General features: G+C 51.9%; 1 protein-coding gene across 3 annotated transcripts in view; it reads right to left on the reverse strand.

Moving 5' to 3' along the window:
• Positions 1–6: 6 nt before the first annotated feature.
• Positions 7–15,480, reverse strand: part of RNF43 (ring finger protein 43) — a 59,884-nt gene continuing 44,410 nt past the window's right edge. For all 3 annotated transcript variants that reach the window (XM_057367950.1, XM_057367948.1, XM_057367947.1), the window contains 7 exons: positions 14,507–14,581; positions 13,045–13,176; positions 12,453–12,554; positions 11,625–11,780; positions 10,915–11,017; positions 8,939–10,468; positions 7–2,864 (listed from right to left, as the gene is read on the reverse strand). In XM_057367950.1, coding sequence (XP_057223933.1) covers positions 2,821–2,864; positions 8,939–10,468; positions 10,915–11,017; positions 11,625–11,780; positions 12,453–12,554; positions 13,045–13,176; positions 14,507–14,581 — 2,142 coding nt within the window. In that variant the 3' untranslated portion in view covers positions 7–2,820. The remainder of the gene's footprint in view (positions 2,865–8,938; positions 10,469–10,914; positions 11,018–11,624; positions 11,781–12,452; positions 12,555–13,044; positions 13,177–14,506; positions 14,582–15,480) is intronic.

Genomic DNA, 15,480 nt, shown 5'->3' on the forward strand with positions numbered 1-15,480 from the left:
AAAAAAAAACAAATGAAACAAAAGGCAATAACAACAAAACGAACCTATATTCACATTTCCAAAGGATCTGAAGGATCTGTGCAGAAGGGGAGGTGTCCAGCCAGCCCAACCACATGCCCAGTTCAGGGGGTGAGAGCTCCTGGAAAGGAGGTCCCTGGGGAAAGGCTGGGCCTTCAGTTTGGATAGAGGGTGCTCTGGATGCTCTAGCTTCCAATAGTTTTCAGCGGTGACTTTGGATGCAAGGAAGGAAAATGTGCTCTGCATCAWTGCTAGGATGCCGAAGAAATTCTATGATGGAGCCACAAGCACTGAGCACTCGAAAGCATTACCCAGAAGCCAGAGATAAAGGAACTGTGAGGAACTGTGAGGAACCGTTCCTTTTTTCTCAGATACTGCTTCTTCCCTCCAGGCAGTCAAGGATAGTCATCCGTCTACTGAAGAGGATCTTAAATCCACTTTCCCCGAGTTCCTCCCTCTCCTCCCCCCATGCCCTCACASAGACAGACCTGCACTCTCAGGTCCCCAAGTCCCGGTGGAGCGGGACAGAATCCAGCATTTTCTATGTGAAAAGGAGCAGCAGTGTAAGGTCAGGAGAAAGGAGACACTTGGAAGCAGGCATTGCCCTGGCAGCCTGGTAATACTGCAGTGGGGAGTGGAGAGGGTGYACGAGTACTTGTGCAAGAAGCTTGCGGCTCACAAAATCAGGAATCTCCTCTTTTGTCAGGAATAAAGAGGGAAAGAGAGGAGGACTTTAGAACTGCACTTGTTCCTTTGAGCAATGAAATGCATCCCTGGAGGAGCTCACCCTTCCTGATTCCTAAAGAAGGCAGTGGGAGCATCCCAACTTCACGACCCTCCCCTCTGTAARATCTCTGAGCCCTCCACGGTGGTCAAGGATGTGAGGAGCTGGTTCAGACAAGCCACAGACCAGGTGCACAAGAAGCCGATCCAGATACGCCCCTGGCTTTTTCCTCTAGTTTAAGATTGACTTCCCTGCAAGGGAGAAAACATTTGAAATTGTGTTCTGCCTGCGCTGTAGGACAAGCAAGAGCCTGAGAGGTCTAAATGAAATTCTGCTGGGTTCTTTGATGAAAGAAACTCAGCTCTTCCCCAGACTGAAAAGTCCCACAGGGGCCTGGTCACAGGAGACAAGGAATGAGCACTACAAGGGAGTAATGTTGGGTCTAAAACAGTGCTATTTGCTGATCACTTGACTGTCAGGGACTGATTAGCAGTTGGGACAAAGATGCCTTTTTCAAGGATTAAGTGCAGCAAACCCTGTAAAAAGCTTTCCCAGCAACAAAGGAAGGCAGAGGATTATCCTGAACTGGGATTGCATCACCAGAGCACTCTCTTGAGAAGCTGCTGCTTCAAAGGCAGACATAGGAAGCTTTACTGAGTAGATGGGGAAGTCTGTCCCTACATCAAGTTTCAAATTGTTAGGAGTTACCTTCAGTTCCAATGTTGTATCCTCACCAATGCCTCCTTGTGCTTGGAAGCACTYGGTGCTCTTCACGTGGGAATCTGGCTGATTCTTTGGCCTGACTGATCATTTAGGGCAATGAACCTGACAGGAATTTTCTGCTGTTTGAAAGCTGCCTGAGTTCTACATGTTTTGAATTTGGCAGGTTTTATTTCACTTGAATGTCTGCAGATTATGAGATGTAGGAAATAAGAACTAGTGACATTCAGGGGGTGAGAGCTCCCTGACATTCAGAAAAAATCCAAAATACACACAAGGGGGGGGGGGGGGAGGAATAAACCAGAGCCTGATGATTTCTCAAGTTTTCTCCCTGCATCATCAAAATGTTGAAAAAGACTGAAAAATCCTTTTGAAGGATCATTTCAGGAGTCTCAGAAATATGAAGTTAAATCTGGGTGATGGATGGGGCTCTGCTCTGTATTTACTATGAAGACTTTGCTGGGAATTTTTGCTGTGTCTTGGAGCAATGAGAGGAAGGAGAGAACTCCAGGATTTCCCATGACTCCCTCTGATAGGGACATCTGAGATATGTCTGAAATATGCTCTTAACAGGGCTGGCCATGACAGCTATTTGAGGGTAGGTGGAGGAATTAGTGTGAGTGAGAGACTTGTTCACATTGCCAGATGAGAGGGTGGATTCTCTGCAATGGAAAGAGTCTGACCCAGCTCCTTCCCAGAAATGCTGATGTTGTCCCTGTGTCTTCCCCTCTCCTGCTGCTGGCAAACACAGCCAGTGGCCAAGACGGCGTCAGTTGAGGGACAGTGAGGTGACCAAAAGTGATGAGAGCTCTTGGTTTCCACTGAAGTCAGAAGCAGCACCTCGCAGGGCAGCCCTGTGAGCAGTGAGATGGAGAATAGCTTGTTCCTGTGTCTGAAATAAGCATGGAAAAGTTAATTGAAGAAGTCTGGCTTTTGACCTAAGTGAGGAAATGAAGTCAGGAGCTACCAGGCCACAGAAAGTAATTTCTGCAGCTTTTGGTCTCGAAGGCTTGTTTATTTTTGCAGTGTTTAGCAAAACCTTCTGTGGCATGAACATGCCAAAATAGCAGCTTGCACTCACTCGGTGAGCTCTCCCTGGGAGCCCTGCCCRGCTCGGAGCGATGCCATGGGATGACGATGGGCTGCCTGTGCCTTGGGAGGAGACGGGGCCCGGAGAGCAGGGCTCTGTGTCTGTGTGGCCATCAGGGCGTGGGGAYGTGTGCGGAGACCACAAGCGTCCCACTGCTCTTGGCAGTCCGTGTCTCAGCRGGGCAGGGCTGGGCAGAGCCAGATGTGAGCAGCTCCATGAACATCTGTGTCCATTCCAGCTCCCAGCGAGCAGACAGGCCAGTGTTTCATTAAACTGAGTGTTCGTGGACATCCTGGACCTCCTCTTCAGATCCTGCACTCAAAGAAAGGGAAAAAGAAAAGTGTCAGCTACACCTGGCTGAACATTCCCAGGCTCTGCAGCTGCTAGGGCCTTGACCCTGCAATCCAGAGAACAGATGCTGCAGGGAGAGCCACTACATGTAAGCTACTAAAAAAGCCACTAAGCCACTGYCCAGGCTCCCCAGGGAATGSTCACAGCCCCRAGGCTKCCAGGGCTCCAGGAGCATTTGGACAATGCTCTCAGGGGTACACAGGGTGGGATTGTTGGGGGGTCTGTGCAGGGCCAGGGACTGGACTTGATGATCCTTGTGGGTCCCTTTCAACTCAGGACAGTCCATGATTCTTTGAAGTTTCCCCCAGTTTTTCAGAGGTAGTTTTCTGGCCAACTCCCAATCAGTTTATTCCTCTAAGGTAAAGTACAATAAAATCTAAAGATAAGACATCAAGATACTCCTTAAACAGTTCAGAAGAGGCAGGCTAGGGGCACYCCAGGGTCCACATCACTACTAGGAGTTTGCTTTTGAGGCTTTCTGATGTTTGCTCTTTGAGAAAATCTGTACAGCTGATTGAAAAATTATCAGGAACAGAAAGTAACACCAATTCATAGATCACAGAGCCAGGGTGCAACAGAAACTCCAGGCAATAATAGCAGAGAGCAGTGATGCAAGACAGAAATGACACRTTCCATGGTGTTTGAGAGATTGCACAAATTGCTTCTGAGTCCAGCTCAGGCTCAGGCTCTTCCCCAGCCCCTTCCACCTGCAGAATTATTGACAGGCAGGTGCTGAGCAGTTTACCTGGAACCATCCAACAAAAGGGCTGCCTAAAAGTGCACCTGAGGCACTGCTCCAGATAGCCTCTTTCTCTCTAAGTCACTGCCCATTGTCACACACCACGGTCCCTCCCCTGATATCTCTCAAGCCTGTCCAGAGCTCTTACACAAGGTCAGCTTAGCCCAGCAAAGGCATATAGGCATTATTTTTCCTACTTCCCTTTTCCTGAATATTCCTGAGATCAAAGGAAAGAAATGCCCGCGTAGAGATTCATAGAGGATAACTTAAAACAACTTTCTGAAGAGTCACAACAAATTCTTGTTGGCTATATATCACCAGCTGTAGGAGCAGAGCCTTGAAAATTAAGTATGTGGGAAGAAAARAAATGAGATTCTGCTTGGAAAAATGTAGCTAATCCATGTGGGAAAATGAATGATGCACATGGTGTTACACACGTACACACACGTGCAGGCATGGCCATAGCACCTGAAGGCAGAGTTTAAGCAGATTTTGCATTTGTGACTTGAATCACAAGTATGTGGAATAAGCCATTTCCAACTGCTTCCCTTGACACCAGCTTACGTGCAACCCAAAAGCACTGTCCAGCTTCAATCCTTCTGTATTCAGATGCCTTCAGTCTCAAATAACATTACTAAAAGATTTTCTGAAAGCTGTGGATGCATGTGCCCCCTGCTTGTGCTAAAAAAAGGTCATGAACTGGAAGAGGTGGGAGAAGTTCGGCTGGACAATGACCTGGAGCACACCTTGATGACACCACAGAAATGGTGTTCTTTGGGTGTTAGGATTTAAGGGTGGTCTTTTCCTGCCCTCTAATCCCTTTCCCCCTCCCTAGTAAAGATCAAAGACGTGACATGAAAGGGACTCAGGATGAGCAGGAGGGAAGAGAGGAGGAGGATGCCGAGAGCACTGCAGGAGGTGAGATTTCCCAGGGAGAGAAATCACGAGATTTCATCAGCCTGTGCTGGAGTAATCTGGCTGTTCTGAGATGCTTTCCGGGCGTGCCGGGGCGGTTCAGGAAGCCATCCAGCTGGAACTCACTGCCAGTTGCCTGACTTCCCTTAAGAGGATCCATTCAGCATCGCTCCAGGATTGATTCCCCAGGACATGACTCCCAGGTGTGGTCTCTCCCAGGCAAGACAAGAGTTAGGGATGCACCTTCACGCAAAGCCCCCAAAAAGACTGGTGGAGGTTCTCAAGGAGGAGGCATAAACTACAAGGTTATGCAAGGCTCTTTGGGATCAGCCACAGCGTTATTCCCTAGGATGCCAGTGCATGGCACTGCGTGCACAAGTGGAATTTCTCCAGGGGCTGTGGACCAAGATTCAGCCTCACCTGGGAGTTGGGYGAGGTAAGCACACACCTGGAGGGTGCAGCATCCCACAGGAGCACCAGCAGCTTCTGGATGCCCTGGTTTAGGGACTTCCTGAGCCGGAGGGTGGATTTGCATCTCTGCATTTGCTACCTCTTGATCTGGGCTTTCAAAACCATTTTACTTCTGGCATCTATATCCCCTGGGCAACCAGCACCAGTTTCACTACGCACCATGTGTTGCCTTTTGGGTGTTTTAAAGCTTCTGATTCCCGTTTGATGCCATCACTTACTTTGTTCTAAGTACTCTCTTATCTGCCTTCTCCTCTGCTCTCCTAATTTCATATCCTCTCTTTCATATCCTCTCTTTCATATTCTCTGCTAATCACTTTTTTCCCACATGAAAGTCTCACTATTCTTTCTGTTTTCTCAGAAAAACCTATTGCTGGGATTGTACCAGGTACCTTTTTCCCTTCTCCCAAGCCTGATTTCCCTTTTCTTTTTCCACCCTTTTTGGTGTTCAGAAGCTGTGTGATCACCACAGGCTTACACAGCTGCATAGAGGCACTTTCTGCCTGTCCCACATAGTTCCCAGCCAGCTAATAATAATAATAATAAATAACAAAAAATATAGTAATAGTAATAATAATAGTAATAATAGTAATAATAGTAATAATAGTAATAATAGTAATAATAATGTTGTGATTTTCACTTGGAAGTGTCTCTGCTTGTATGTGGCATTTTGTGCAACTTACAAGGTATTTTACCCACCACTCTCTCAACCGATAGCTCAGCAGCAGGAGATCCTCTTGCAACWCTCTGTATCCAGTTTTAATGTTGGCATCCTGATGGATTTTATATGTTATACATTTTGCTATGTCCTCTCCTTGTCCAGGATATTTATGAGCTTGCTGRAAGGTGCAGACAGTTGGAGAACTCCACTTTTCTCCTTCTTGGAGTAATCTCCCTCCATTATGTCTGATTTGCACTCTGTCTCCTATTTTTCAGWGAGTTATTTACCTGTGAGAGCACCTTCCCTTTTATCCTTTCAGAGCTTCCTTCCCCTAGAAGATCTGCCAGGTATTATCTCTCCCTACAAAAGCTGGGTTGCCTCCTCCTCCCTGGTTTCACATTCAGCCATGTGCCTACACAAGTCAGACTCTGCATTTGAATTTTTAACAATTTGCTTGGCTGGAAAGTCAGGCTCACCATTCTGTGGCTTCAGCTATTTCCAGCTGATATTGCTCTCAGCTCTTCCTCCCAGCTCTGGGCATGGATAAGAGATCACAGTCCATGTTCAGGATTTATCAGCTTTGTGCTTGAGCCCTGCAGGATGCCCAGTGGGTGATCTGTACCCGTGGCAATTTGTTACTCTCCAGTGTATTTCAAAAGTGCTCAAACTGGTGATTTGATTCATGAGGGATCKTGCCCCTCCCCGCCTTGAACAGAGCTGTGTCAGGTGAGAGCCTCCCCAACACTCCCATGCTGATCGCGAATACAATTAAGTCAGTTTGCTCTTCTGCTCTGCATTTACAGCCCKTGAACATCCCTCAGATCCATGTTACTCCCTGGATCTGCAGAGCTCCAGACAGCTTTCTCCCTTCTGATGGAGCTGAAAATGTTTGCATTAGTAGTCTTGTTTTTCACAAGCTGTTCTCAGAAATATTCCCTGGCTGCCTCTCCATGCTCTGCACTTCATTTGGCATCAAGCTCTGTTCTGATTCCCTTCTCCAGCCACACCTTGGCTTTRGAAGAAAGACTTCCAAGTGCCCTCCCTTGTCCTTCTGCTTGGCCAGCCCTTTTCTGGGGCTGTAAATGATTCCTGTGCCCAAAAGCRTCTTAGTAACTGCTGCTTTTAGCAATACTCTCATGAGACTCTCCTGTGTACGTAGGCTCCTCTTTGCAGCCTGTTCTGACGCAGTGTTATAACCCTAATGCCACCCTCCTACTTAGAGGCAGTTGGGGATTTTTGTGTCACTTGTCATTGGACTTTACACTCTCCTTAGTGCAGTGTCCCTCCCATGCCACCAGAAGAGACACACTTCTCCTCTCTGTAATTTCATCTAGGAATTACAGRGTCCCACTGTTTGCTTTTCTTTTAAACTGCGTTTCTGAAAAGTTTATGTCAAAACTTTAATTTAARGCTGGGCTTTCTAATTCATCCACTTATATTTTTAGCCTTATGCCATTTATCTGGAGGCAGAGATGCATTTTTCCTTRGTCTCCTTGTCTGTGTCTTGTGTCCTGCTTGCATGGGACTGTCCATTGAGATTGTTCTTTGCTCTTTTTTACTTGTTCTCTATTGAGTTATACCTTTCCCAAGATAAAGAACCAATGTGATTATAACTCAGAGGTTGTGTTATGTCAGCCAATGTGTTTTCAGCTTGGTGGCTTTTCTGCATAAGCCCTGCACAAGCTCTCTGTTCTGTCCTCTGCTTCTAATAAAGTTAAATCCTAAATCTATGTATTCTCTCAATCTTGCAAGGCAATTCTGATTCATTGGTTGGCCCTGAAAGCATCCACTGAAGCTCCTGCACTAAACAGACACAGATCCACAGAACTTTCAGATACATTGGTCCTTCTGACWGCTGGAATGGGAAGAGAGAATGAAGGCTTGGTGTGCTTGGCAAAGCAGCTGGCACTGGCTCTGGGTGGGCACAGACTGTGGCCACTGGGACCATTTCCAAAGAGACAGAAGCATCCCAGTACAGACCTTGCAATGCCCAGCACTCTGTGCACAGACTCCTGCTCTTGGAGCTCTCCCAGGTTCATTTGGGAGCTCAAAGCAAGCCCTGAGCAGCCTGCCCCGAGCCAGGAGGGCTCTCTCCATGTGGGGTACCCTGGGAGGGCATCAGCACTCAGAGCTYCCTGCAGCYAGTGACAYCTCYGCCCTGATGCCTCTTTATCTCTCCKAACMCCATGAGCATCCCTCCARRCCTYGGAAGAACTTTCCTATCACCCATCTGCAGTGTTAGACACTCCTGCACTTGGGAAAARTATCTGTTCCTGGGAGTCTGGGAGGTTGGAGGGCTGCGGGAAGCCAGGTCTGTGCCCATCCAGCCTCCCCTGCCCCGCTGCCTCTGCAGCACTGGGAGCCTGGGTGTGGGGTGGGGCTGAATAGCACCGGGAGGAAGTTATTATCTCTGCGGCACAATGGGCACGGTGAGTCACGAGTTTAAGGCCGGTGTTTTAACAGAAATTAGACAGACAGATCTGTGTTTGGTACCTAAATCAAAAGGATTTGCCCGAGGACCTGCAATGAGTCAGTGGCAGGGCGAGGAAGGAAGCCAGGCTCTGCTCCCAGCCAGCCCCTGCTGACTCGCAGGTTGCTGACTTCAGAGGACCTGAGAGAGCAACATCTGGGAGCTAAACTCAGGTTCTTTCAAAGAGCCTCAGTGTCAAAGGCATTTTCCCTCTCTTTGTGAGAGATGTGCAGCAGTTAGGCAAAGGGCCAAACTTTAATTACATCTGATTTCCAAAAGACACTAAAAAGCAACTCCCACGCAACAGAGGCAGGTGAGAAATGAGGGATGTGCAAATCCAGCAGCTCATTTAGTCTGTTCTACTACTCCTGGCCACACACGCTTCCTTCCTCACTGATTCCAGTTAGCTGGGCTTGGCTAAAACAACTGGAGCCCAAAAAGCCTTAACGATAACAACTGCCACTGACACACCCAGACTGGTGCAAGGACACTGAGAAACATGGTCCCACCCCTCCCTTTGGGAGAGATCCCAGCTGCTAGAGATGTTTAGTTAAAATGAACCACCTTATTTCTCAGTTGCRGTACTTTAGGGTTTGGTGCACTCTTTAACACACTTGCTCATCGTTCAGGCCATCACCCTCACAGGTGAGCTCTGGAATGCTCCTGCAGTCAGTGGTCTGGTAGGAAAGCCCATCAGGAAGGTACCAGGTGTTCTGACAGCCACAGTTCCTTCAGCAAACCCCCCTCATTCACCTGCCAGGAGAAGCGAAGGCCACACTTACCCTGACCACCCTGCTGAGATGGGTAGTGAAGGTGGACACTCAGACTGTGTCTGGGGGTGTCTGTCCCTGAGAAATCTGCAGGAACTGAGTGGTTTCCCTCCCGTCCTGACAACCCCTCCTCCTGCTTCCTCAGCTCGGAGCTGGACAGTGGCACTAAACAYTTCCAGAGCGGCCGGGAGCCGCTGGGCAAGGGAGCGCTTGGGATCAGGGGCTGCACTTCGGGAGAGCAGTGGTAGCCAGCGGGATGGCCGGGAGGAAGGTGAGCGTCACAGGCKCTGGACTCGGCCGAGTCCTTGGGCAGGAGAACAAGGTCGGGCTCCAGGGGACACTTTCTTTTCCTTCGGTGATGCCGGCTCTGTAAGCTGTGTCTGGGGGGCAGAGGGAYAGGGGGTGTGCCAGCTGCTCCCGATTGTCTGTTGGCATCTACACTGAAGTCCAGCCTGTTTGGAGAAGTGGAGGGGGCGTGAGGGGGCTCCCGGCCTTCCTGTGGACAGGCTGGCTGTCCTGCCAGAGCTGCCTCCTGCAGCATGGCGCTGCTTTCCAGAGGCTGCTGASAGTGGTGGCTTTTCTCAGTCCTCTTTTGTGTCCGAGCACTGTGGAAGGCAACCTTGGCCCCGGAGTACCGGGATTTGCGTGGCCCCGGCCCCTGCCCCTGCCCAGCCCGCCCAGGGGCACACTCCACATCCCGTCTGTAGTGGTGGTGCTGGTGGTGGTGGTAGTGGACGTGGCTGAGCACCTGGGGCTTGGCCGGAGCAGCCCCCCCRGGCACCATCAGGTCCAAGGAGCGGGGCCGCCTCTCCCTGGGTGGCCGCAGCTGCTCCTGGCCGTGGTCTGTGGCGGGGCCCTCGGAGCTGCAGTACACGAAGGGATCGTAGTCGCTGCTGAGGGAGCTGCGGAAGGTGGAGCAGCTGCCATGGATGCCCTGCAGGCTGATATCCGTGCAGTTCAACATGGAGTCACTGGAGGAGCCGTGGCAGGGCCCCGAGCTGGAGTCACTGCCCGGCCCATCGGCCAGGTAGCCGCTGTGCTCCGTGAGGTAGCTCTCCCCGGAGCCACTGCTGTTGTGCTGGTGCCCGTGGCTGAGCCCCCGGCGCGGGGCGGGTGCACGGTGCTGCTTCTGCGCCAGGGCTGCCTTGGGCGCCAGGCAGGGGGGCTGGGGCTGCAGGAGACACGTCCTGTGGGGTGGCAGCACCTGCCCGCACGCAGAGGGGTTGGTGTGCTGCTGCCCCAGCAAGCCCGSGGCCAGTGGGGCCGTGTGGCCACAGGCCAGCAGGGAGGTAGCTGCTCTGTAGGGCACATAGTGGATGGTGCCAAAATCCACCTGGGAGAGCTCTGGAGAGTGGAAGAAGGGGTTGCCATGGGCTGGCTCCGGGGGAAAGCTCCTGAGGTTCCTCTGAGGATACGCATGTGGGAGGTGGTAAAGGGCATGTCCTGGATGCTGGCGGAAAAGGTGGAGTCGCCGTCCAGGCTCCATGTCCTGAGGGACCAGCCTGGAGCTGGCAGCCACGGCCTGGTCCCCTGAGTCTCTGGCTGTGGAGAGAGAAGGGAGTAACCAGCACATGTCCCACAGCCCAGCTGAGGCAACCCTGGCACTGATGCTGCACTGCCCTTCCACCATGGCCCCACATCCCACCCATGCCCTGCAACTCCTTGCTGCCACCACCAAACYACCCTGATGGTGCTGCACACTCAGTGTTCTCCTTGCTGCCCTGACCCCAGATCCCACCTTCCCTTCCCCACAGGAAGGACTGGAATCCCTCCTCTTGGTGTAGGTCCCAACCCAAGCCCAGCACCTCGCTGTACCCCGGGGAGCTCACAGGCAATGGACCCCTCTCCATGCACACACTGCCCTGTCCACTCTGTGCACACGGACACAAGGAACTGCTGATCCATCTTCCAAGGGTACCTGGAGCTCCTGGGCACAACCCTGCACTGAACTGCATCCCCAACCAGGAAATGCTGTGTCTGAGCCTTACCAAGAATATTGAACATGCAAAGTGGACACGTGTGGTGTTGCTGCAGCCAAGGGTCAACACACTCCCGATGGAACTCGTGGGTGCAYGAGATGATCCGCAGTTCCTAGAGGGAAGTGGAGAGGAGGAGGATGAGCAAGGAGAACCATGTTCCAAAGACCTGGATGGGTCCTTCTTGATGGAAGTGAGCTTTGAAGGATGGACAGAGGTCCAACAGTGAGGGATCTGCAGCCCAAAAGTGCATGGAGGAGGCTGTGGAGCACCTCTGGTTATGTTCTGTGAACATTCAGAGAGGTGCAAGCCCTTGGGATATGGAGATTTAAGGCTGGGTGCTCTAGAGCAGCAAACCCCACTTTTGTCCCATTGTTTCAAMATGGGCATTTTACGGGCATTCTACCCCACAGCCATAGCTGGAAACCTGCCTGGAGACACAACTTCAGCAGAGGCTTTATAACCCAGAGACAGGCACACCTCCATGGACGCAGTCCCTTTCCAGCACTCAGGAGTTCAGACAGAAGTGTCCCATGGGCCTCCAGCTCCTGCCATGCTCAGCTCCCACTGCTGGCCCAGTGGCCCGAGAAGCCAGGGCATGACTGCCAGCAGCCCTGCCTGCCTCAACCCTACCTGCCCCAACCATATCCACCCTGACCATACGACCCCGACCATACCTGCCCCAATCATGCCTGCCCCAASCCTGCCCGCTCTGACCGTACCTGGCCCTCGCTGAACTCCTCGAGGCAGATGGCACAGACCGGGGCGGAGCTGCAGCTGCTGGCAGAGTCCCAGCGYGGGGCTGGCCTGGCCCGGGGCTGGTAGCGCCGTGTGGCCAACTGCCCGATGGCCTGCAGGGTCTGCTGCTGCACCGAGTCCTGTGGAGATGGAAGGGGCTTGAGGAGAGCTTCAGCCTTACTCTGCCCTCCCATCTTCAAAGTGGATTATCAGGAATTTGGGGACAATAGTCATTTGCAGAGRTGACTTTCTGTCTAAACTGACTTGGCCAGAGTAGGCTTTTTCACCAGCAGGAGACAYATGGCCCTGAACATTCAAAATCACTCGCAGTGCTGAGTTTTTGACCTCAAAGGATTGTCTCTCTCTACAAGACAAATGGGGTATTCTCAAACTTGGAAATACATCTGACTCTGGAAAGACAATTATTTAATTGGTTAATTTCTATTGAGAATACTAAATCATACAATCACAGAATCCTGGAACAGTTTGGAYCAGAAGGGGTCTTATACTACATTTCCCTGCCATGGGCAGGGACACCTTCCACCATCCCAGGTTGCCCCAATCCCCATCCAGCCTGGCCTTGGACACTGCCAGGGATCCAGGGGCAGCCACAGCTTTTCTGGGTACCCTGTGCCAGGGTCTCCCCACTCTGCCAGGGAACAATTCCTTCCTACAGCCAATCTAAATCTCTTCTCTAAATCCATTTTCCCTTGTCCTATCACTATCTGCCCCTTTCCCCTCCCAAATAGTGTCCGTTCCTGCTTATCCTGCATTCCTGTTAGCTCAGCATGTCTGCTCCAGGAGATCCCTACCTGATTCCTGTTCAGCTGGCATTTTGTGCGGACAACAAAAATCAAAATGATGACGACCACAGTGCTGACCACTGTGAGAAGAATCCACACATCGTAGTCTGGCTGTTGGATAAAACAGGACAGAAATTACTCTTGGTGGGAATTAGAGGCTAGGCATGGGTGGGAATTAGTCTAGGTAGGGTAATCTCAATCTCTTCTGGACCATCAGCCTTGGAAAAGATGATCCTTGGCCATGCTCCTCTTCTTTGCTCTTTACAGGTAAAAGAAAAGAGGGGTCAGTCTTTTCAGCACATCCCACARAGAATGCAGTATCTCTGTCCTGCAGTAGCTCAGCTCCCTTGAGATCATGGTCTAAGATAGCAYAATAAGAGAAAATCAAGGCTTGGTCTTATTTGAAGAGAAGTTAAAGCAAAGGAAACTAAATAAGCTGAAAGCTTTAGAGCCCTTACTTGAAGCAGGTGTGAATGTTACAGATAACTCCTGCAATGGGCCATGATCTCCATGCCTGAGGAGAAAAGCTCAGCCTCTCTRGGAAAGCCCAGCAGGTTGGGAGGGGAAATACAGGAGGCAGTGGGAATGGTGTGACTCTCACCCAAGCTGGTGGCTCCTTGACCTCTATTTTCACATGGGCCTCTCTGTTCTTGTTCACGACGCCCATGAGGAGCTCAGCATCGTGGCCCCTGATGAGGACCACAGGCTGGCTCAGGCCTCTGGGCTTCCTCAGCTGCAAAGAAACAAACACCATGAGAGCTGATCTAGAACAGCCTGAAACAAGGATGGTGGCAGACCCCAAGCACTTTTGCTCTTCACCAKGCTTCTTGCAACACTTCAGAGACTGACTGCACCCCCAAATTTACACTATGCCTCTATCATGAATCAGATGGAAGCCTCTCTTTTACCAATTTTCCAGCATGGATTTCTTCATTTTCCTGCACAACTGGACACTGCTTGGTGTCTCTTGAGCTCCTTTCAAGCCCCTGTGCAGCAGCTCTCGGTCTCTCCTCTTCCCTGTGGGAAGTGCCAACAGCACAGCTGAGTGCTGCCCCCACCACAGAAATGCTTCCTCTGCTCTGGARCCACCCAGTTCCCCTCCTCCCCAAGGACATTCGGATTGCTGCTGGTCACACCAGCAGTTTTCCACCGTGGCCCAGGCAGCCTGGCACAGGCTGGCTCAGCAAGTGTCCGAGCCACCCAAGTGTCTGCTCTCCTCCAGACTGACCTGGATCAGGGGGGCCATCGGACCCACTGAGCCCTTCCCACACCTTGGGCAGATACCTGGGGGAATCCAGAGGTGGGTGGACAGAGATGGAGATGTGAATGGAGATGCAGATGGTCAGGAAAACCATGGAGGCAATGCTGAAGGCTCTGAATTGTTGATAGGATTTRACACTCTTGGCTTTGGTGTGCCAAAGTGGGAGCTGAGGCTCAGGGTRGGGATCAGAGTCTGGGATCTGGGCAACCTTGGCATCATCTCATGGACCTGCATTTGCTGCTGTGTTTCTCTAGCACCAGAAATTAGGTTATAAGTGCATGGAAGAGCCACAAGGGCTGGATCCAGGAAGGAGTCAGMCCAGAGTCTGGATAAGCTCAGGCACCAGCTCCCTGGTCTGTTCTCTACCTAAAGCTGRATGCTTTTCATATCCCTGGATTATGTGGGTGGGGAAATGATTCCCTTCCAGAGACGACAGCAGTGCTGGCCAAAGGGAACTCTGGAGGTGTCTAAACCTGCACCAACAGCAAGCAGGGGGCTGTGACTTTGGCTTGAAAACTTGAGAAATCACCTTTCCCCTGAGTTACACCTGGCTGTCTGGACTAAATGGGATRGGGAAATCTGTGACTTCCCAAGAGGAAGCATCCTGTTCCTGGCACAAAAGCTCAATATATCTTCATGGGCGTGCCATGGAGAGYGTCTGTGTGTGGGTGAGAGCCAAAAGCCAACACCCGCAGCATCCTCCTGGGAATTCCCAGTGGTGGCTGGGAGCCCTGCCCTGAGCACATTTCAGGATGGGACAGGAGCACTGTGTTTTAGCTGAGGGCATCACTGGGGTCCATACCTGATCAGCAGCACTTTCATCATCAGTGATGTCGAAAAGGATCGCACGGGCTCCACGCTCCCCCGCCAGCTTTGCCTGTCCAAAACAACAGAAGCTTCAGTGGACCCTTTGTACAGTAACCTATGTCCACACCTGCCAGTGGATCTGTGTCTGCCTCCCAGGCTCTCCCCAGGAGAAAGATGCACCTGCTTGGACTGAGAACACTGTTCCCACCTTGTTTCCCTAGCCCGTGCTGGGTTGCAGTGCCTGCTCTTGCCAGAGCCCTGGGGCTYATGGATGGTTTCTTCCCACAGCTGTGAAAGTGAACTAGTTGGTGGCCTTGCAGTCACAGCAACACACAAACCCAACCATTCCCCAGCTGTCCACGTGCCAGGTGCTCCTTTGCTTCAGAGCTGGACATGCTGGGGAGGGACACGCAGCCTCGTTAGCCCTGCTGACCTCTAGGGACAGCAGGAACCTCCGCAGGTCCCCACGAGTCACCTGGCAGCACCAGGGCTGTCAGAGCACCTGACCCACATGCTGATCCCCTTGGTTCCCCCTGCTCATTCATCAGGGAGCAGCTTAGGTGGAGCAAGGGCTGCAGCTCTGCTCTGGGATTAGCAGTGCCACRGCTCCCAGCAGGGAGGGACGGCCTCCCGGAGACCCACCCAGCCGAGCACGAGCACACATGCCACCCCGGTGAGGTAACACAGCTGGGACCTCGTGGGTCACACACCTCCCCCCAGGCAGCCCTGGGACCCTCAGGGAGGCACAGGCAGCCTCGGGAGATGGAACGTGAGCAGAGCTGGGCTGGGCCGCGGCCGCTCATGCGGAGGGAGCCCTTTGATCTGCGAGTACCAAGCGCTTGAGCAAACAGGAGCCGCATTGCCAAACCCCAGCTCGGGGACCATGGGCACTGCCCGCTTCCCAGCCACGCCAGGGAGCTCACCGAGCCAAGGGATGGGGCATTGCCGAGCCAAGGGATGGGGCATTGC

This window comes from Malurus melanocephalus, unplaced genomic scaffold, assembly GCF_030028575.1.
Source record: "Malurus melanocephalus ecotype Western Australia unplaced genomic scaffold, MMel_1.1 scaffold_86, whole genome shotgun sequence".
Classification (NCBI taxonomy): Eukaryota; Metazoa; Chordata; class Aves; order Passeriformes; family Maluridae; genus Malurus; species Malurus melanocephalus.